This window comes from Chroicocephalus ridibundus, chromosome 2 (assembly GCF_963924245.1).
Source record: "Chroicocephalus ridibundus chromosome 2, bChrRid1.1, whole genome shotgun sequence".
NCBI lineage: Eukaryota > Metazoa > Chordata > Aves > Charadriiformes > Laridae > Chroicocephalus > Chroicocephalus ridibundus.
The window spans coordinates 113,427,429-113,449,883 of record NC_086285.1 but is presented as its reverse complement, the minus strand read 5'-3'; the positions used below and the strand labels follow the sequence as shown (position 1 = coordinate 113,449,883).

The 22,455-nt window shown below is 38.5% G+C and overlaps 1 protein-coding gene across 3 annotated transcripts in view; it reads left to right on the top strand.

The window, feature by feature from the left end:
• The window catches only part of RALBP1 (ralA binding protein 1), a 33,515-nt gene that overhangs the window by 619 nt on the left and 10,441 nt on the right, over positions 1-22,455 (top strand). For 2 of the 3 annotated variants that reach the window (XM_063326546.1, XM_063326547.1), the window contains exon 2: positions 17,418-17,711. In XM_063326546.1, coding sequence (XP_063182616.1) covers positions 17,468-17,711 — 244 coding nt within the window. In that variant the 5' untranslated portion in view covers positions 17,418-17,467. Of the gene's footprint in view, positions 1-17,417; positions 17,712-22,455 lie in introns of those variants that run through there. The other variant, XM_063326548.1, reaches the window with a different exon arrangement.

The following is a 22,455-nucleotide window of genomic DNA, read 5'->3' as shown; positions in this document are numbered from 1 at the left end:
AAAACCAACGGCGGGGCAAACGCCAGCGGTCCGCGTTGATCCGTTTGAAAGTTCATGGGAATGGTCTGGTTTGGATTTCTGCCCACCCCCAACCCCCGTGTCACCCTTAACGAGGAATAATAATAAAACAAAATAGGCGAAGGCCTGTATGTCAGCCGGGCTTTATGTCAGCTAGGGCCTTTGTATCAACTCTAACAGCCAGCTTGTCCATTACTTGCCTACACCTAGAGGTCACATCGTAAAAAATGGAAAACTCTTAGCGCTGTTGTCATTTTTCTGTGTCTAGGGTGTTTAACAAGTTCTAAGGACGCTGTCTAATGACGTTTTTTAGAAAGTGTGTGTGACCGAACATCGTAGGTCAGTGTGCGATGCGTGAGTAAATAAATGGGTCTTACTTTTGAGCGCTTAGGTATGTTAAAACAACTGTCAAACAAAATGCCAGTGATCCACGTTGATAATTTGAAAGTATCTGTTCATGGGAATGGTGTGGTACGGATTTCTGCCCCCCACCTTGGTGTCCCTGAGGTTAGTGGTCATCCTTAATGAGGAATTATGATTAAACAGAATAGGCTAAGTTGCCTATTTTACAGTTGCAGATAGCAGTTGCATAAACCAGATGGATTTGTGTAAGTCTTCTGTTACCGCACAGCAAAACAGCCATAATTGCATTCTTATACCTATTTCTCATCTGGAAAGTGCTTGAAGTGCTTACCATGCATGTTCAGTGTTGCTATAATGCGCCCATTCAAGGCTGATGTTAAGGCTCTGTTGGATGTGATGCAGGATTGTAATAAATGTGAATTTATTAGCAAGCTTAATTCCTTAGATTTTGGGTTGGGTGTCATTTTGAGGTGTTGCATAAAGCTTCAGATGAATGATGCCGTACAGCTTCTTCAGTTCATTTTAGTACAGTCCATATATAGTATCGTTATGGAGTCAGTGTGATACATACTCTTGAGAGGCTCTTTTCCACAGAGAAGTAAAATAGAAATAAAAAAAGCATCCAAGCTTTTGTGGGTTTGAGTGTTTACTGTGTTTAAGTGTTTGAAATTTACTAAACCCACTGCTGTAATGTTCTAGGTAGCTAGGTCAAAAACACGGTGTTTATTATGGAGAAGCAGGGAACTTTACGCTAGCTGTTCTAGGGTTCTTGTTTCTAACTGTAAGAAAATAAGTCATGTTCTTCTCACATCCGAACTACAAGATAGGAATAGCTGCCTCAAAATTGTAATACTTCAGGTGCAACTCTGGCATTATATTAAGGTATATTCAGGGGTGGGAGGGCATGTTTTATGGTTTGGTTTGTTCCTTCCCCCCCACCCCCCACCCAAGAAAGGATTTCACTGTAAACCCCCTGGTATTATTGTAGTTATACAGCTTTAGAGCTGCATGGCTTAATTCTGTAAATGTAGTTAAACCAAAACTGATGTGCGTATGCACTGTATCTAACACTCTGGGATTCTGATCTCAGTAGTACCCTTTAGGCACTTCCCTAACATCTTTTAGCTGTATTTTCTTACAGAAAAGGCTTGAATATTTTCTGCGTAACCACTGCTGTTTCTTACAAGCTGTTTTTAGGCTAATAAAGAAGATGCTGTTGTTTAGCAGTAACTACCAACAAATGCAAATCTGCTTTCCTCCTGTAAAGCTTGGTGTCATGTAGTTGGCCTCAAAATGCCAAAAAAAAAAATATAGTATGACTTTTATCTTCAGTTTATTGTATGTCTAGTATAATATACTAAGCTTTTCTCTGTACTAATGCATCTGATTATTTTGAATAGATGAGTGATTCACTACCTTTAAAACTAGTCGTGGTTTGCCATGTGCCTGCTTCAGATTTTCATCTGAAGAATTCATCAGCTTGTTTGGCTGTTCGCCTGAGCCTCATGGACCATAGTATTCAAATTGTTGCTCAAAAGAATAAGAAAATATATCAGATGAGCCCATAGTTAGGCTGTAAGTAGCCTGTGTGAGTCTTGCACTTAAGCTGCATCCCCAGATATGGTGATGTTGAGAGGTGATTGTCCAAATAACAATTACGTCTTTTGCCTGCCATGGCTGAAAGCAGAGAAGTAAGGATGCACGTTGATATTAGAATAAGGAAGGGTATGACTCTTCTTCTGTCTATAGTTATTCTTCCCATCCAGGCCATCCTTCACTCTTTGGGCTTGACATCAGCGAATACAAACTTGGTTGAAGCTGTGAAGGTATAAGTAGAGTGAAAGAGCCTTTGATGTTGGAGGCAGCAATGTCAGGCCTTCGTCTCCGAAGCTGAGTAACAGCAGCAATCCCATGCTCCCTGCTTCCAGCTTTTCTTTAGGCTGCAGTAGAAGATGAAGGATGACGGCTTACTTGGGTCAGCTGCTGGGAAGTGGGATGGGGAGGGATATATATAAATGCCAGAATAAGGAGTGGTGATCCAGTAAGTAGGCTCACACAAGACTCGGCTCAAATACATCCAAAGAGATTATAGTTTATTCTGTCCTGCTGCTAGAAGATAGTGTAGTAGGAAAAATTATTTGTTTATTTTTCATCAATAAAGTGCTGTGACAGTTTTGAACTAGTAGGGAAGAATTTGTGAAAAAGATAAATACAAAGGACAGTGGCTGCAGTGGATAAAATAATTTATTAAGAAGGTAAAAAACAAAGTTAATACTTCAACAAAATATGTCTGACCAAAAATGTTTGGGAAATACAACTGGGGTTCTTAGTGTTGTTTATTATTAGTTGTGCATTGAAAAACCAGAAGGCATCTCATTTTCTTGTCTAATCTATGAATTCCAGGTATGCATGGGAGATTGAGATCTCCCAATTCGAAAACATGAGATCACGATGTTTAGGAGCGATCAGTTCACTACCTACTGTAGTGAAAAAAAGTAGTGAAAAAGTAGTATTTCCTTTGGTAACTAAATAAGACCTGTATTTAAATAGAGAACATGGTTTGATATTTTTCCCTTGTGTAGCTTCTGTAATACTAAGTGAACAAAAGTATAGATAATAAACATGTCCCAGTTTCTTCCAGAAGCAGCTTGGCATACCATCCTGAGAAAAAATAGCAACTATTTAATAAACACAGAATTTTGTAATAAGAAAGAAAGAAAGAAAGAAAGAAGAAGTGCTCACCAGTTGCTATAAGAATAACAATGTAAATCTGAATAAGTATAGTGAGCTGTTTAATAGCACAAATTAATGTGGTGTGTAGCCCAGTTTAAAACATTAGTAGAGAAAATATGTTTAGTTTTAAATAATGAAATTTAGCATTGTCTTCTATGTGCAGAATTAAATCATGCAATTGTTTAGATATAATAATAATTGAAGAGCGTGATGTAAGTTGCTTCATCCTCATTGGTGTGCCCTTAATTGTTACTAGTTTGTCATCTGTCCATTTGTTTTAAGTGCTGGGAAGGAATGTAGAAATACAAATCTTAAGCACTCACTGCAACTATAAAATTTCTTTAAAAGACAGGTTATGATTCTTGGTGTTACAGATTAATCTACGGTATGACCCGGTAGACAATCCCTGGCTTGCTTCCATCCAGGCTACTGTCTTTCCTGGAGGATGCAGGGAATGCCTTAATGATTCGTGCCAGCTATGGCCCAGCACGAAGCACAGCGCTGGGGAAGACCTTGCGTAAGTGTGCAGAGATGCACTATTTTAGCTTCTGGGGTACACGCGTTTTCTTAGGAGTAGGTGCTGCCCTCTCCTGCAGAGCAATGGGAGGGGCAGCTGTGCAACTAGTAGGAACAGATTTCTCATTTGCACACTGCCTTCTTCATTCTCCTTCTTGCTCACAAGGAACTGAGCTTTTTTAGACCTGCTATTTTGGTCTCTGGAGGCACACAAGGAAATAAAGGATGAGTGATGGCTGCTTGTGTCAGGTGGGAAGGGGCCAGATGGCTTCTGTAGAGGAAGGGTGAGGAGCGGGTGCTTGGTGGTAAGGTTTGACATTCCAAATCGGAATGCAAGTTTGGACCAAACTGAAAATTATTTCAAGGAAAATAAATTTAGTTTCAGGTTAGTTGTTTTGTACATTTGCTAGCAGCAAATAACTCTCCACTTGAATGTATAGATAAAATGTATTTTTGTTTCTTTTTTGTCCTCTGTAGTATGAAAATTTCACATTTCTGTGATCTAGCTTAAGTACGCGCATGAAGTTTACTTCCTGTTTTACAGTTTGAGTAGGATCCCTGGGCTTCTGTACTACAAGTAGCTGAGCTTCATGCTAGAATATATACATTTGTCAGAAAGGAGCTCTTGAGACTGAACATAGATCTCTGGTACTGCCAAACCATGAGCTGGATACATGTTTTTTAAAAACACAATGTGTGATGATAATACTATTAACTTGACGCTTGTGGAAAAAGAACTATCACAGTGATAAAAATTGTAGCTTCTATTTTTCACAAAAAAATTAGTAAGAATTCTGCAAGAACATCACTTCTCTTTAAAACCATACCTAACTTTTTAAAATAGGAGTTAACGCCTAAGAGTTAGAAGCTAAAATTTTAATGTTTTTTCTATAATAACTTTTGTGAACTTTAGCATTTGACTTACTCTGGTAATTAGGCTAACGCTACTTTAACATTTCTAGCCTGTCCAGGTGTGATTTTTAAATATGAGCATCACCAGTCAAGGTGCAGAATTTTTTTGGATGTTGCAATGAAAATAAATTTTCACTGATTTTTATTAGCATGGATTACACTGAATGCTAAATGTAAATTCTAATGCTAAACATGCCACCAATGAAACTCTCTCATTTCATTGTATGAGTAGTGTTTTTCTATAATGTTACTGTGGAAGTCCATAATTCTTGGTTATTGTTTTCCTCTGTCCAATACACTGCTTTCACATACTTAATATTGAGTGTATTAATTTAATATTGCCTGATGTAAGATAATTATATTGGCAGATATTGTAGTATATTTGTAATAATCTGACTCCAGTAGATTTCAATATTGTGAACCAAATGCTATATAAAAGCATAATGCTGATCTGTATAAAACCTAAAATACCTGTTTTTCTTTTTTTAGTTGAATTTGAAGAAAAGTATCATGTGATACTCTCCTCTCTTAATTTTCAATTGCAGTGGCTTCAAAGGAGATGCTGTTCTTTTAAGATAGCCTAAAGAACTTTTCATATTTGATGGGATTTTTTTAATTGATTGAATGGACTAAAAATGTAAGAGCTTGGGGTGGGAAGAGGGTGTGGGGAACAACTGACTGAATAGATTTACCCAGAAACTCCTTGGATTATTTCAGTCTAGTGGTTTTAGCTTTTCTTGTTCTTTAGATGTTTTAATCTTTACAAATTCTGTAAGTTTTCTTTGTACTGACCACTTGCAACCTAATCGTAGATGCAGAGGTCTTTCACAGGTCATGCTTCTGAAGTTTTAATCCTGAAATTTGGAGTTGCAGTTCCCCAAAATTTATACAACTCATACCACTGGTGTATTTTTATCAGTCATGTTTTGAAAAGGATTTTAGAAGTTGTTGGGGGAAATGAAATGCAACTTTCCAGCTGAAAGAGGAAGTGATGAATATGTGGAGTTCTTACTTTGTTGTCTAGATGGTTCAGTAAAGTAATGTCACTGACATACTAAGATGTAGATTCAAATCGAAGTTCCTCAACAAAGATAATTAAGAAGAACTAATTTTCTGGCAATGACAATCACAAATATATCTTGGAATATGCCAAAATCTATATACTCTACCAAAAAACAATGGAGAGGTTGCATCAGTTGTTCCCTGCAGCACTCCTTTTGAGTGCTACGATTTTATGATTTTTTTTTTTTTATGATAAAACTGGCTTACAGTTTGCTATTGTGGTTTGTGTTCTTTTGCTTGCTAGTTTTTTATAAATTCTTTTGTAAGTCAGTTTTTAATATGCTATTTCAGACAGACTTTAAAGATATGTAAAGGATACACAAATGTATGTCACGGAAGTTTGCAGTTTGTGTGTATCATTAGAACAGTCAGTTACAGATGCATATTTTTGACAGGTAATTACGTTTGGTATTTTTTAATACTTAAGAGCAAGGATTTCACCACTCTTAAAAGTGCCTTATACCGACGGAAGCAGTTTATTTTCTTTAAGGGGCAGGGGGGAGGGCGGTGGCATTATTTTATTTTACGTATACTAGGGCTTCCATTAAACTACCTACAGTAACCTACAGCATGATTTTTCTTGTGTAGAGAACGCTACACAACAGATTTGGGAATGTCAGAACTTGTTTGGTCCTGTGCTATCAGATATTGAACTTTTTTGCCAACTTTGAAGCATACATATTTTTAGTGTCTATTTCTGTTATTATTCAGTTCAGTTTTACTATATTTGTCAAGTAAGTTGAAAACAGCAATCATGGATTTCATAAGGTATGTTTTTTTATGATACTCTGAAGCCATAGGTTTGTTGAAAATTACTGCATTAGGTGCTACAGACTGAGCTGGAGCTTGTTTTAGAAAATATGTGTGAATTTCATTTTAAATTTTAAGGATGTTTATACATTTTTCTGGAAAGCTAGTGTTTCATGTAAGTTTTCTGGTAAGGCTGTTTGGCTATGTAAATTGGCATAGAAGACAAATATTGTGGACTTGTGGGTCCTGCTGTTGTGTCAGTAATTGGTAATCTAACTGATCAGTCTTCCCCCTTGTTGCCTCTGAAGAAGCCTTTGTTGGCTGTGGAGGCAGGTTCCTGTTTCCCAGCTGTCCCCTGCAGAGAGGAACCGTGGAGACCAGCTGCTGCCCCAAGCTGGGTGGTGCCGCACCTTGCCTTGAATGTATTTGTGAATGTTTTCAGCGTTCACATGCATGACATTTTGCAACATCTCAGCCCTGGAGGTGGTGATGTTAATCATAATTAATAATCTACTGAGCTTGTAAATATTTAAATTGACTTTCCCCTTGGGTATTGAGTGAATCTGGGGCAGAGGTGGAAAACAGAACTTGTTAGTCCCAACTCTAGATATGGTACTGAAAAAGATAACTAAAAATTTACAGAAGGGCTAAATACTTCATGCGATCTTGATGAGGACTTGGCATTCGCAGGAGTATGTGTGAAAAGAGGAGATGACATAGTCCTCTTCTTGTGTGGCAACTTATATATCATGGTAAAAAAATAATTTTCTTTTACGTATAGCATGAGTTTGTCAGACATTGGCATCTATTCCAGCAGGTTGCGCTGCTATAGATGTAATGTGGATCGATAAAATTGTTTTGTTGGCATAGCTCAACACAGATCTTCAATGAAATAAATTACATCAGAAAAAAATCTTTTGGTGGGTGAAACTGCATCTACAATAAGGCTTTGCTAAAAACTGCTGTCCTTGGAGCATGGAAACATTATACTTCTATCCACTATAGTTAAGTTGGGAAAACGTTTGCACACAACCCAATCTGCAGTTGATTTTACTCAGTATGGGCCTAATAAAACAACTGGTGAAGGCAGAAGGGGAGACTTTCCTTTTACTTTGGTTTCTAGGTCAATAGCCACTGATGTTAGCTTGATAATATACAGGCCTGTTAAGCCAAAAACAAAGGTGGTGCAGATAGACATAGTTATCAAATAATCACTAAAAACAATCAGCAGATAGACATAGTTATTAAGTAATCACTAAAAATAATTAGAGAAGCTGTTATATAAACAGTTTTCCTAGCTCAAAGCCTTTCTTACATTTTCTTTCTGCTGTTACAGTAGAATGAGTTTTATCTCAACTACCATAGTTTAACCTAATTTAATATTCACTAAAAGTTGGATGTAAATAATTTAATATTCACTAAAAGTTGGATATGATTTGGCTGTGTTACATTGGAACATGCAGGGTTTTAAACATGAAAAAAAATCATACATGGAAACTGATCATCTGTGTCGTGTATCACACTATGAAGAGATCCAAGCAAAACTGTTCTTAGTTTCTCCTTATGTTACAGAGTTGTCAGTTCAAGTGGCAGCCTGTAATTTATAGATCTCTTCATCTGTGTTCAATACATGGCAGCAAAAATTCAATGTAAAGCACAAGAAACTTAATTTTCACAGTTTTAACCTTAAAGGTTTGTGTGTCATTAACGTACTTTCAGAAAATGCTTATTTCTGGGAATGATAAGGCCTCAGAATTGAATATTCTTCGCCTTCGGGAAGGTAAACTAGACTGTTCATGCTGACCTCGCAGTTAAAGGATTAGGAAGTGAGTTTTGTCAAATGAACTTAATGCTGTTTGAAAATTCTGTGAATAAAATAATGATCGCAATTCAGCTAATTCAGTGAAGAAGCGTGGTACTTCTAATTGACTTTTCTGCATCCAGTCTAAAAGATAATATCTCAATAATGGATTAAAAAGGACATGGATTCAGCATGCAATACTTCAGGCAGCATGTGCGCTCTTTGTCGTTTCCTCTATGTATTAAGCCAGGTTTATGGGATTGACAAAAGCGTAGCTGGACTCGGTGTCCTAGTAGGTGGTAGCAAGTGGCTTTTAAAGGACAAACCAGCAGACATGAGTTAAGCGATGTTTGTAGGGGGGGCGTACCTGTTATGGGCATGAATGAGATGATGATATGCAGCAGCATTGGCATCTGCCTGTACACGTCAACTGTGTGTGTTCCCGAAATTTCCACAGAGCTTGAACTCTACCTGCTGGCAGAGGAGCCTCACAAGGTGTTACTGCATCTTTACTGCTGCTGTTGCTTTTGCCAGGTGAATTACTGCTGTTGCAGAAATGCCAGTGTGTTATATTACATGTTTGTGGTGTATAGGCATGTCCCAAATTTGTTACCAGTGTTAAATCCAAAGCAAAGTGTCTTTAATATTTGCTGTTTACCCTTGTCATTTCTAGTATTTTAGCATGTGTTAGCTAGTGCACTCTTAAAAAACCAAACAAACAAACAAAACAAAACAAAACAAACCAGAAAAGCCAAAACTAGGCTATATATAGCCTTAGATTTTTCTAATTGGGCAACGTAACTGAGCGTGTAGAGCTCTGGCCTGTCTGGAAAATGGATTCTGTTCTCTGTTGTGTGTTAATCTGTAGCTAATTGTTGTGGGTTAATCCGTAGATGCTCTGGAAAGAATAGCAGAAACACTTAAAACTCCAGTAAAATATTTGATGACAAATCTGTTGACTTCTCTTCTGCGTCATTTGGGGTTTTTTCACTCTGATGATTGGCACTTGCTTTTTTAACAGCATTTGTTGTACATTCAGCTCAACCAGTCAGGGTTTTGGGGTGTTTGTTTTTAACTGACTCCGCTAAATGGACAGCTGTTCTCAAGTTGGCTGAGAGGACCTGAGTTCAGGTACTGGAGTGTTGCTGAATAGTGCCATAGTTGAAATCTCTGATAAGGGGAATTTGTTATTAAATAAACCCAGCCCAGGAACTGATAAGAGTATAAAAATTAGTCTTAATTCGCCAAATCTTCAATCGCTGTACAACTTGCTCCAGATCTTTGGTGACTGGGGATTCAGCAACTCTTCTACAGACTTGTCAGAAAACATGAATTGTAAAAAATTTGTGTATAGTCCTGAGGGCAAACAAAACCTGAGGTGATACTATGTTTACAGCGATTGTTTAAAAAGTAAACTGCACACCTTTTATTGCCTTTTTCTGCCTTCCTCTGTTAAGTGGTAAAAGTAAAACTTTCTTGTTCTGTTTTACAAGCATTAGTGCTGGCACAAGTGGTAATTTGGAGAGGTGGACAGGAGAAAAGGGATGGGGTTGTCACACGAGGACTAATTCTAAGGCGAATCTAAGCAATAGTGGGTATTGTATATGTTGTACAATGTGGCATTTTTCAGACGTATAGGAGGGTTTGTTACATTTGCAGGACAGTTCATAATGTTCAATTCAGCTCCCAGTAGTTTAGCCCTTATCGAAAGTTACCACATTTTCATTTGGGATCAAAAATTCGGTTTCTTAGGCCAGTATTTAAAAATTTAAACAAAGAACATTAAACAAATTCTTCACACTGTTTCTGAGAATTGAGCTAGCAGGGAAGAATATCTCTTTTCTGTAATAAAAATATTTTGATAATCAGGCAAAGCTTTTAAAAACTATTTGTAATTCAGAGGGGAAACCTAAATTTGGGTGAAGACCTCCCAGATTTCCTTTCTTATGTGTGGACCGTAATTTTCAGAAGCCTTAATGAGAACCAAGGGTGGGAGAAATAGAAGGTGACAAGGGAAACCTGGGAAACAGTGAGCAGCCAAAAGGTGAGGTTAGTTGTGGCACTGGGCGTGGAGAAGAGGAATGCTAAAACTGAAGTTGCACAGGTCTAGGTGCTGAACACCTGCGTGGTGAGGAGGAGGTTGTGAGAAAGAAGAGGTACAGTCCTGGTGGTGGAGGAACTGAACTGCAGGAGAGGGGAATGAAGAAGCTAATGGAGAGGGACTGAGCCTGGGAAGCAGTGGGACTAGACCACGGAATGGGAAACTAGTGTACTGGGATTGAGTACGATTACTGGAGGAACTGGTATTGGGTTACTTTGTGGTGGGTGACAAGACCGTGGGAACCCGGAGCAGGATTCACAGGGGCCAAAACTAGAGAATCACCAACAGTGAACCAGCATTTTTGCAAGAATTTCGAAGAATGAGAAGTTATTCTCTGGGTGGGCAGTAGCAGTTGTGATGCAGGTAGCTGATTAGTCAAGATATTCTTGGAAAAGTCTGGCTTGGTTACAGTGCCCACGTGCCTCATGATGTGGAGTCAAGACCTTCTGCTTGTTCCTTCAGAAACATGCAATGTAAAGCAATTAAAGAGCAGTCTTTCCAGTTGTTAGCTGGCCAGTTATTTCCAAGAATGCCTCTTATATGTGTGGTTGTGATCATGATATAATGCACCGCTTTGAAACTGCTGTGGGAGTTGATTCAGCTGGGGAAAGACATGTGGCAGGGCTTGCTGAGGTATCCCTGAAGGATGGGTATGAGCACGGGAGGGCATAATGTGTGGCACAGTTTGTGTAACCTCTGTATACAGCTTTGGCCATTACCCTGCAACAAAGGTTTGTGCCTAGGCTTTTCTCCTCAACTACCTGCTTTAGCTTGCTCTGGAACAGGCAGTGGGATGTAAACTGTCACAGCATGCCTCACCAGGGAAGAGGGATGTTACGGCTAAACAGGCAATGTGACAGTATAGCCAGTGCGGGAGGCAGAGTCATGGGACAGGGGCTTGTCCTATGTGGTTATGGTCAGTCTCTTTTCAGGTGCGCTTTCTGGAGCGAAGCACTTTCCTCTCCGCAGGGGATCCCAAGTTTTGTTTTACCCAAGGCGTCTGTTGGAAACAGCCTGTGAATTGCATCCTGATGGAGCTCTACAGAATTTGTAGAGTGGAGGCTGTGGTACTGTTTTCCCTGAAGTAAACCAAACTGGGAAGCATAGGCTACCACATATGTGGAGGTTTTATCTTCATGTGGTTATGAGATTTTATCATAATGTGATCAGATATCATGTTTTTGATAGTTCTAAAATGTTTAGGGTAATATTTAATTATTTATTTTAAGGTTGGCTCTTCTGAATGGATTAATGAAGAGCTGGAATACCCTCAATAATAGGGAATAACCTGGATACTGCTACATATTCTGAATGTCAGCTGGCTCCTCCAAGAGTCCACTCAAATATGGATGTGGTCTACAGCTCTCTGATTGTTGAGAGCTAAGTAGTTTTGTATATTTGTATATCGCTACTTCTGAGCTGGTATGGACTCTCAGAACAGACCTTGAAATACTTTGGATGGTACTGTAATTGTGGCAGACTTTATCCACCTACAGGTAGATGAGAGAACACACAAACCTGTTTATTTTACTTTTAGAGCTGATCTGATGCTGGCATTATTTTTGAAAAATGTACAGCTTGCTCCTGTGTGACTTGAGTTGTGTAATTACGCACTTTCCTTTCTCATAACATCGCACATCCTGTAAAGTAATCTTAGGTTTAGGAGCTGGATGTTGCTCAGCAATTTGTATTTTATTCTCTTTATCCAAAAAATCTTGCGAAGGCCCTTCTTGAGGCCTTAATTCTTGACAGTTATGAAGAGTGCGTGACTCACAAGGGAGTTACTTAATGCTGTGTTTATGTGAAATTTCAAACTTGCTTTACCTGTCTAAATGAAGCACTTCCCTTTCTCCTTTCATGGCCATGTTGCCTTATTAAAGAAAGGAAAGGGCACTGTTTATGTACCTAGGTACTGCTTGTTAAATAATAGATGGCCTCTGATGTCATTTTGCTATTTAACTGTATGGCAAAATTTCAGTCTAAGAAATGTTTTGTATTAAGGTTCTTTCAGTATGTTGTAAAAATGCATCTCTTTATTTGAAAACACAGTTTAAGCTGTTGTGTTTTATTGCAGTAGTAAAACCTCAGAACAACTCGAATAAAACATAAATGATTTATTAGCTTTAAACTAGTAAAAAAGTTGTTCTTTGCCTAAACTGTTGCTGTAGCTGACACCTATCAGTAGTTATAAGATGATTAATTTGAGGCGTACTTAACAATATCCTCTACTCTTGGAAGGACTGTGGTTTTAATGGCCTCCCACACTTTGCGATAGTCTGAGCAAGATACAAAACTTACATGTGTCTCAGACATTTTACAGTCTTGATAAATAACTTATTTCTGACTCTCTTCTCATCTCCAAGTTATCTTTTTCAACCATCTCAGCAGTCGTTTGAGTAACACTCATAGTTTCTGAAGTGCTTTGACACGCTTAGACCACAAGTGATAAGTTTTTATTCTTTCCTCTTATGGTTCTTTACTGTCCAAAATGGAGCTATGCCTGTTCCTAGGATAATTTTTGTCCAAAAGTGGTGTGCCTCATTTCTTAAGTAACATCAGTTTCTTTACGTCTGTCCAGATCTTTTGGACTTGAAGGCCTATGATGATGAGGCACTGCTGTGTTCTGGGTCTTGCTTTTGGGAAGTTAGGATAGAGCAGGTTCTGGTAGCCGAGTGAGCGTTCCCACTCTGCCTCCATCCTTTGATTACTGACTTCTTGGGACTATTTTCAGTGTAACACCCAGATTTTCAGAGTGTGTCTGTTTGTGGCAAAATGGGATGACCTGGGGACACCCACCATGCTTCAGATGTGGTCTTGCGTAATGCTTGTTGCAGAAAAATTCTCCATGTCCTTTATTCCACCCAAGAGCTTTACAAAATAACATCTGTGCATGCAATCACCTGCTGTAATTTGCTTCTGCTGTTGCAATTAGTTACAAGGCACCAAGTCACAATACAGACTCAGTGCAAAACAGAATTAGTGGAGCCTTCTGTACTGAATGAGAGCTGTGAGTTTGGTCTTTCTGACTATGCCTCTCTTTAATGTGTATAAAACTTAAATGACAGACTATAATAAGAGAGATCTATTGATGTTGGCTGTCGTGTCTCTCTGTCTTCAATTTTCTATGGTTTTCCCAAACCTCGGGTGTTTAATACTAATTTTTACTTAGTAGGTATGTAGCTGAGGCTGATTTTTTTAGGAAAGAGTTCAGCTGTTTTCAAAAATGAGGCTACAAAAAACACATTATTTTGCCTGCGTAGGCATCTTCTTTCCTCTCCCCAGCCCACATTCCTGTGCTTGGTGTATGGTCTTGAAAGATGGTGCTGACATGACAGCTAGGAGTTTTTGTGTTAAGGACATACCTTCAGCTTTTCACGTTTAAAATCTCTTTTAATTTAGTCTTTCCTTGGGTGATAGAGGAAAGTTCAGTTCTGCACATGTTCAGTGAAGACTGTTTATCTTTGACACTCAGTTATTCTGAAGGTTTGACTCCATGTTGATCATGAAGATGGTTCAAGAAACAGAGGAAGAAGAGGGAGAACTTTATCTGCAAGGAGGCGGTGTGCAGCAGCAGAGTAGGAACCAGCTGAATAAAGAACAAGGGGAAGGGAAAGTGGGAGACTGAGCTTGGGTCACAAAGACCAAAGCAGATGAAGAACATGTTGTGTGTGACATACTGGGGGTAAAAAAAGAGAAATCAATCAAGACAGGAACCGTGGGAGTACTGGCACTGGGTGGTAAAGGAATCAAAACTTGAAGTTATGGGGAAAATACTAAGAATGAAGTGAAATCCGGGGAGATGAAGCTGTGTGTGCAGCATCACAAGACAGAGCTGCCCAAAGAGGGAAGCTGCACTCCTGTCATCGTGGTTCTTCCACTCCTCTGCTTTCCATCTTTAGTCTTTGTTGAGCTCTTCCACGAGCCAGCTGGGCAGCAGAAGCCTGTTGGGAGCAGCTAGCAAATTGAATCATCTCACAAAGGGGTCTTGGGAGAGCCAGCTACTGGAATTGAAGGGGTATGTTAATGGGAGGAGTAGAATGATCTTCCGCACGTGGCAGTAGTGAGGTGTTAAATCTCCTGGCAGGTGACAACTGCATAGGTGAAAAGAAGCAATTTGAAGCAAGGCGCCCGCTGCAGAGGAGAGGCGGGACTGAAGCGGTAACAGATTGGGAAGAAAGGGTCAGGTCTGAGAGGGAGAAGTTGGCAGAAGAATCAGCCTGTTAAAAAACGTTCCTTCTCACAATGCTGAGAGGATCCGTGATTTTTTCAGTCTCACCATTTATTGCTGTCAGCAAAAATTTGTAAAAGCCAGAAGAAAGGTGCAGATTTGAATGGCAATAGGAAATTAACATCCATTAGTGAAAGTGGAAAAGGTTTTTGTGGCAGGTCTAAAGGCTCTGATTCTGCTGATCAGTCTTGATATAATTTGAGCATTGTGCAATTTATCCCTTGTTTAAAGGCCTAGGAAATTATGCACAAAGGAAATTAATGCTTTCTTAAAGCTGTAAAATAAAATATATGAATCGTAAGTGCAATCTTAATTTGTTGCATTTAGAAATATGCACCATTATCTTTATTTTTAGTCAGTGTCTCTGCCTTAGCCAGAATAAAGAATGAACAGTATTGAAAGACTTCATGAATATTTTGTTTCTCATCATAATTCTGTCTTACTGTGCCCTATTCTTATTCTGATCTGAGTAACTGTTAATTTCCATAAGCACTCTGTGAGTGATCTCCTGTAGTGAGATACTTTGTTTCATACCTACATTAAATTTTCACTATGTTCTGCATACAGAGAACTGAAGGACGAGGGTTTAAAAAAAACCCCACCACCAACCGTCCACAAAACCCACTCCGCTGAACACATTTATAATTATTAACTTGTCAAAACATAATTCCATATTATGTTTTTCTGTATTCTACCAATCTGTAAGTAAGACCCCAGGAGTTGAAGAGTGTGGTGGAACGTGTGGTCTAAGTCTGGCTTCATCCCAGGAGCTCTGCTGGGCTCCAGAGGCAAAAGCATTTGCATCCTCATTTTCCAGGACAGTGTTTGTGCCTTTGCAATGACATTGTCCTTTCCCTCTGTGCACTTGCCCATCTTGCCCACTCCAGATGTGGGCTTATTGTAGGTGTGGTCCATCCACTGCTTAAAAAAATTATATGTCATATTTTTATTTTCATTCCATGGGTTACTGTTGAAATACTGTCTATTGTGTAGGAGCTTTTGGTGGGATGTTTTGGGTTCTGCTTTTTTTTTTTGGGCGGGGGAGGGGTTGGTGGAGGAAATGCAAACAGGTTCTATGCAGGAATTTTACAGATCATTCTGACAGTCAGGTGAGACGCAATAGTATTGCTAGTCTGTATCATTGGTAATATTGAAAATGCTTATATAATTGAAAGCTTTTACCTTTTTTGATATCTGTAAGTTTGAAGCTCTAGATACCTGGACTCTTCTCCTAAAATGTCTTATCTGAGCATGCCATTTACTTGTTTAAACGGAATATCAAGGTAGTATAACAGTGGAGTATTTGATATCAATTAAAGGTATAAGAAAACCAACAAGCATGAAGAAAAAAAGAAAATGGCTGTGCCTCATGTTAATATTGTTCTCTTTTAAAGAGGCTTTCTGCTTTTGCATAAGAAGTTACAGTCTGGTTTATATGTTGTATCAGGAGTTCCTGCTTAGCCAGTAGATATTGTTTAATTCCCTAAATGAGATTTTTATAAAATACTGGGTAACCATAATTGTTTGCCTAACTTAACAAAGGGTTGCCTACTTTCTTCTTAATTTTAACCTATACGTCAGCATTAAATAGCAGGAGTACCAGAGGTGACTGCAGAGTCCAAAGGCTAATAGCCACAGCTATTATATCTGGATACACTCTTGTCATAATTAAAAAACTCATGTAAATAGGTTTAATATGGCTTTTGTGTGTAATCTATAACGTATTTTAATTCTGTTTTTTTGAGGCCATGGCTACACAGCCACCTTGATCACTTTAAGTCTGCAGTGCAGGGCACCTTCCCCCAGCTCTCAGCCTTCCTTGTGCTTGCCCTGGCATAGAGAGCCAGGTTGTGGAACTGATGTACCAACAGATCCATTTCCTTTCAGCAGCAATGCGGTAGCACAGATTTAAGTTGTATTAAAGTTAGCATGTAACCATGACTTGACCTGTCATCCAAGTGTACCAGTGGGTGTGGGAAATAGATTTTTATTTTTCTAGGGTTTGCCCTGTTTTCCTTTCATCCCTTGAAAGAAGGGCTCATATCTGAGGGTGACCATTTAGACACAAAGGGACAAATTCAGCAAAGCGGACTCCAGAGGTATGATGTCCCATACAAAGTATCTGTTCTGTGGAATTTCTGAAATTTATCTATGCTAGGCAGAATTTTTTGTTTATGAGCTCCATCACTGAGAATTTATATATTGGCTTCCTTCAGCAGTTTTCATATTAGCTTTTATTTGGCTATAACTCTCAAGCAAACAATGTACCAGCATCTGGGTGCAGATGACCTGATATATCCTCTTTAAATGTGAACGTGTTGTTGTATACTAGAAAAACTTAATAATTCTTTTTCTATGTTCTTTGATTTGCATTAGCATAATTAGAAGATGGATTTGCTTTAACTCTTTTTTTAACCCTTATTGCAACAGGCTAGGCAAGTTCTTATTTGCATGTGTAAAATATGCTTGGGAAAGATGAAAATGATCTTTGCCTTAAGTGCAGTGCTCACAACACTCTGAGGTTCCAAACAGATCTATTTTATGTCAAAAATTTAAAGTTAGCTAGCTATTTTATAGTAAATATTACCAATCACTGTGCACGTTGCCTATGAATTTTGTAAGAGTTATTTCAAATCTTAAAATATTCTGATACTTAATATATAATGTTTTATATAATATTTTATATACTATAAAGTAGAAATGGCTAAAATAGCAGCTCTCTTATTATGTTAATAAGGCTTAGGAGTTAATGGACAGATTTTGCAAACACTGAGCTTAGGACCTGATGTTACGTTACTGTGTCTTGACGTAAGTTGGAACATTTGTTGTAGAAGGTACTGCTGTTTGTGTTTTCAGGACAGAGCTCTAAACAAGGTGTTCTGAATCCTGTTGCTTAAAATTGTGTGGGGCTTTTTTGTTTTCTCCTGCTGCAGGTGTGATGGACAGGTAGCAGAAGATTTCACTTTGATATCAGGGAATCAGAATGACCGAGTGCTTCCTGCCTCCCACTAGCAGCCCCAGTGAACACCGTCGGGTAGAACACAGTGGGGGTCTTGCTCGTACTCCCAGCTCTGAAGAAATCAGTCCGACAAAATTCCCTGGATTGTACCGCACTGGTGAGCCTTCACCACCTCATGACAGCTTGCATGAGCCTCCAGATATAATATCTGATGATGAAAAGGAGCATGGGAAGAAGAAAGGAAAATTTAAGAAGAAAGAAAAAAGAAGTGAGTAGGGAACTTCTCTTATTTCACGCTTATAATTTCTCTTTCTCTCTTTTTTTTTCCTCTCTCAAAATTGCTTAATATTCCTAGTAGAACTTGTTTAGGTGTGAAGGAAGGTAACTCGTACAAACAGGCTTTGTGCAATACCTGTTTCCCTTCCAAAAAAACCCACACCCTAACCAAAAAATGGATTTGTTTTTTGTTGCACGGATACAGGTGCCAAGCACGTGCCCAGAATTACTAATAAACATGTTTATCCAAAACCTTTAACGATGCATTGGTAATTGCCTGGCATGAGGTTCTTTCTCGTTATTTCTTCTCATTCTAAGTAGAGGTTTCCAAGTATATTTCCAAATGGATGCTTTTTGAAATCGTAGCTGAGGTGCTAGCTAAAATAAAACTGTAAGTTTGACCTGAATTTTGTACTTTTAAATTTGGAAGAGTCAGTTTCAACAACTTTGACTCTTTTCCCTTGTCTCCCATATGCAGAGTTTGTTGTTGTGTACCATCTCAGGTTTTTACGTGCACACTGCACCATTATCTGAAGAGTGATAAAATCTGTGTCCTTTTTTTCTTTAGCTTCTCAGTTTAGTCTGACCATGCAGTTTCCCTCCAGCAGTGCCCAAGTACCATTGCAGAGTTCAAAAATGTGCAAGCCAACATCAGGATCTGAATTTACTAGAACTGACAGAGTAAAGGTTAGAAGAAAGTAAGGCTTTGACTATAGAATCTATTCTGTGTCAGTGTATCAGTGTCCAGAACAGAAATTTTCATTTATAAAGCGCATCCCTCCTCCAGAACAACAGAAGAGAAATCTTACTTCCCACCTTTAGATTTGTGCAGAAAATTTTGGAAACGTGACTCTATTATTCAATATAGTCTTTCTACGTATTCTAAAAGAACAAAGCACTTGGAATTCCTAAGCTGATACTCCGCACTCTCAGTACCAGAAAAATCCTTACTGTCCAAGTCTCTGAAACCTAAATATCACATCCCAAATGTTAGTACTTTTTTAAATGACATTTGTTTCAGCAAAATACTGAAATAATGTTAATTTTCTACAATGCCCATATCTCTGATACCTTGGAAGTTCTGTATGCCAGTGTACGTTGCCACTTCTTATATGTCAAATTTGGAAGATTAAAAACAACAAGACAGCATGCAACATTCTGGCATATTAGGATGAATATGGTGACTATTTGTAATATACATGCACATATTTAAAGAATTACTCTTTTAAGAATTTGCTACCGCTGCACTGCTTTTAATCAAACCTGTTTCCTGGAATGCAGGATTTTTTTCTACCACAGTTTAGAAGGACTATTGTTATTAACTAAAGTCTGCACATCAAGGATACTGTAACTCAAAAATATATTATCCTCTAGTTAAAACCAATAGTTTAAATTCTTGCAGGTTTTAAGAAAACCGATTCTTTAGTTTTTTTCCTAGTGTAAACAACAGTAACCTAATACAGAATATTGAATTGGTGATGAACATTCAAGCTATTAGTAACTGTTTTTTTCTTCTTTGCAAATCAGCTTTCTGTTATAACTCTGGATTAGACACCGCTAAATTTGGAATTGTTACAGGTCAGCATTATACATAGCGTGGGTTTCTTTGTGGTGTACTTCTCCGTGTCTCATGGCAATAGTCTAACTGAAGGCTGAAGAGGAAAAATGCTTCTTCAGCAAATACATGCAGGTCTGTGCACATTAGCACTCTTAATGACTTTCTTCCACAAGTGGTTACAGCACATTTTACAGCTGACACGAAGCAATTTTTGTTACTTAAAGGAAGCTTTAAAGGTATGAAAAATCCTCAAAAACGCACAATTAGCTAAACTAAACTATCTTTTGAAAGGACAGTAGTATCATTGGTATGAGCTCTCCTGAAATTTTCAGGAAATATTTTTGAAGACCAAATCCCTAATGTTTTGGGCAGGGCCTCCTATATATTCTTTTGGGATGTGGATGAGGGCTGAAATATTCCTGCTGTTAACTTGGGGACCTGCTGCGGACAATCTTTGGTCCAAATTGGGTGTTAACCTCTGTCTTCTTCCTGAGTTGCTGAATTGAGGTTCTACGAATCTGCAGCTCTCTGCTAGGTACCACCAGATGGAAGATACCTCTCTTCCATCATCTTAAGGGATTTTTCTTCAAAATAATTTCTGCTCAGGAATGTGGACATCCAGCAATCATGCAAAAGCTCTAATAGTATTCCCAGCTGTTCTAGGTAGAGCAATGACATGATAAGTTGTCTCTGTGCCTATGATCCTTCATTTCTGTGCAGAGTGGGGGTGGTCTGTTAGAAATATTGTCATCCTACAAAGTAACCAAGTAGCTGCTATTGCAAACAAAACATTATTTTGACTGATCTGGTATGTGGAGAAGCTCTAAATACAGTTTCCAGATCTACAGAATAAGAAGTTACTGGAATTTTCTACCCGTGATAAACACGAGAGGCTCTTAATATCAAGGTTTATCTTTCTGTGTTGCTACATCCTATTCTACTGAGAAATTACTATGTCTATCTATCTCTATATATATGTATTTATTTAGCAACCATTTAGCAACCAAAGTACCATTTCCAAATAGTTTAAAAGTTTGCCTTTCAATGCCACTAATTATTTTAAATCAAAATAAAATTAGGCAAATTTCATATTTCAACTTTATTTGCTGTCTGCGCAGTAATCTGAATGCAGAATTTGTTTGGGAGTGCTGTGCTCACACCAGTGAACTGCATGTATCTCAAAAGCAAACTGATCTAATTGAAAGTTGGATAGTAAATGTTGGTGGTGTCTGTAAGTTTGAAGTTTCCGTTAATAATAACAATACATCTTGTGTGTGAGGAGAAGAAATAGAAGCCATCTACCCAAGCTCATTATGTATCCATGTGTGTCTTACAGTTTTATTTAGAAATAGTATACAAGTTGATGGCAATCCCTCTGACAAGCTGAAATTAAATAACTCATGCTAGCATTGCACATCGGGCTGTATAGTCATATTTGACCTAATTCTTCTGTATGTAAAAGCGATCTATATTTTCTTTCAGTGAATTAATTACAGATGCATGCAAATTTCCTCAGGGAGCCAAAATCAGATGTAGAGGTATAAATGACTTAAAAACTCATCAGAGACCTGATCTTGTGGTAGGTTTGATAAGCGGCAGTTCTACATAATGCAACCCTTGATGTTGACAATAAATAACTATAGCATGAATTTATAGCTTCGTTGTAAGAGTGATGCAGGAGGAGCATTCCCAAGTATGTAGACTGATAGAAACAGTGGCCTTGCTGCATGACAAAGCTCCTAAGTGTGTAAGTTAGATTTTTCCGGGGTAACACTGGAATTTTTTTATTATTATTTTTAAAAGAGGTTTTCGTAATTTTCAGTAAGATAAGGGCTATACTTGCAGCATCACGTTTAAAATGACTGTAGTGAAGACATGCTTGTGGAAGGTCTAACAAAGCTCAAGCAAGGAACTGGCAGGTAGTCCAGTCGTTATGCTGGTGGAATTGGAGTGTTTATTAAATTAGTGCTGTTCTCATATAGGTGCAGGAAAATGTCACTGACATACATTAGAGTGATGGGAAAATGCAGACTATTAGTACTAGAAGTCTTGGGTGAACAGAAATATCAGTCTCCTAACAGTAGGTAATACTTATTTCCACGTTTAAAATTACCTGATTTGTCAAGTGCTCTTGATAATTTTTCTTCTGCATAAATTTAGGTTGTTTATATTTCAACATATTGTATCACCGGTGAAAGGGATACAGTAATTTTTTTACCAGAAGTATGGTAAAGAAAATTGGGCTACTCTGAGAAACATACAAACCCCCTCTTGGTATGGGTGGGAGATTCTCTGTGAATCTGTAATTAATATATATTTCTAAATGTTGTTGACTTACGTTACTGAGACAAATTAAAATAGGCTGGGTTTGTATTTAACTTGCTCCTTCATGTCTTCTCGTGAAGTCAAGAAATACCAGTTTCAGTAATGCACTATTGCTGGTGTTACCTTACCACAGGTCTAGAAAAGCACCAAGTGGTGTTGCAACATGGAGTGTTGAGAGACGTAAGGCAGGTGCTGTGTTGGTGACACCGACCTCCAAGCTTGGGTCCCCTGTGCGGACCCAGAGGACGTGCTGACGCTATTCCTAGTGTGTGTGGGGGAACCCTGTGCTGCTGGACTGGCAGCTGTTACAGCAGGAAAGATTGAGGGCAGATTTGTTTTGGGCTCTGTCTGGTGAAGATCTGGCTTTCTGTTTGGAAATTACATCTGTGAACCCCATCTTGAAACTTGTTGCCAGCCCCATCTCATTCCCATAAAACACACTGATGATGTGTGCTCCTCCTTTGTCCCGAAGCTGGCGCATCAGCAGTTCTTAAGTTCACTCTTATCAGAGTGAGATGTGAATCCCTAATTTATGCACTGCAGGTTTCCTTACCTGTTTCTGGTTTTAGTTTACAAAAAGAGTGAATGATGGTATAGACTGAGACCTGGTTGCCGGTTGTCCTCCAGACAACATTTGCATTTTTATATTAAAATTCACTTGCAGAGGAGCAGTGCTGTGGTCTTGCTCTGTCTTCTATGAAAGCGCGTGTTTGGTAATCCTAGCAAAGAGTCCAGGATGGGAAGGGTGAGCTGGTCAAACAATTGCAATGATTTTGTGGCAGTTCATGCTTTAATACATTTCTTATCTTTATTTGACTATTAAAAGCTACTTTCTACAGCGCAGCCAAGGAGG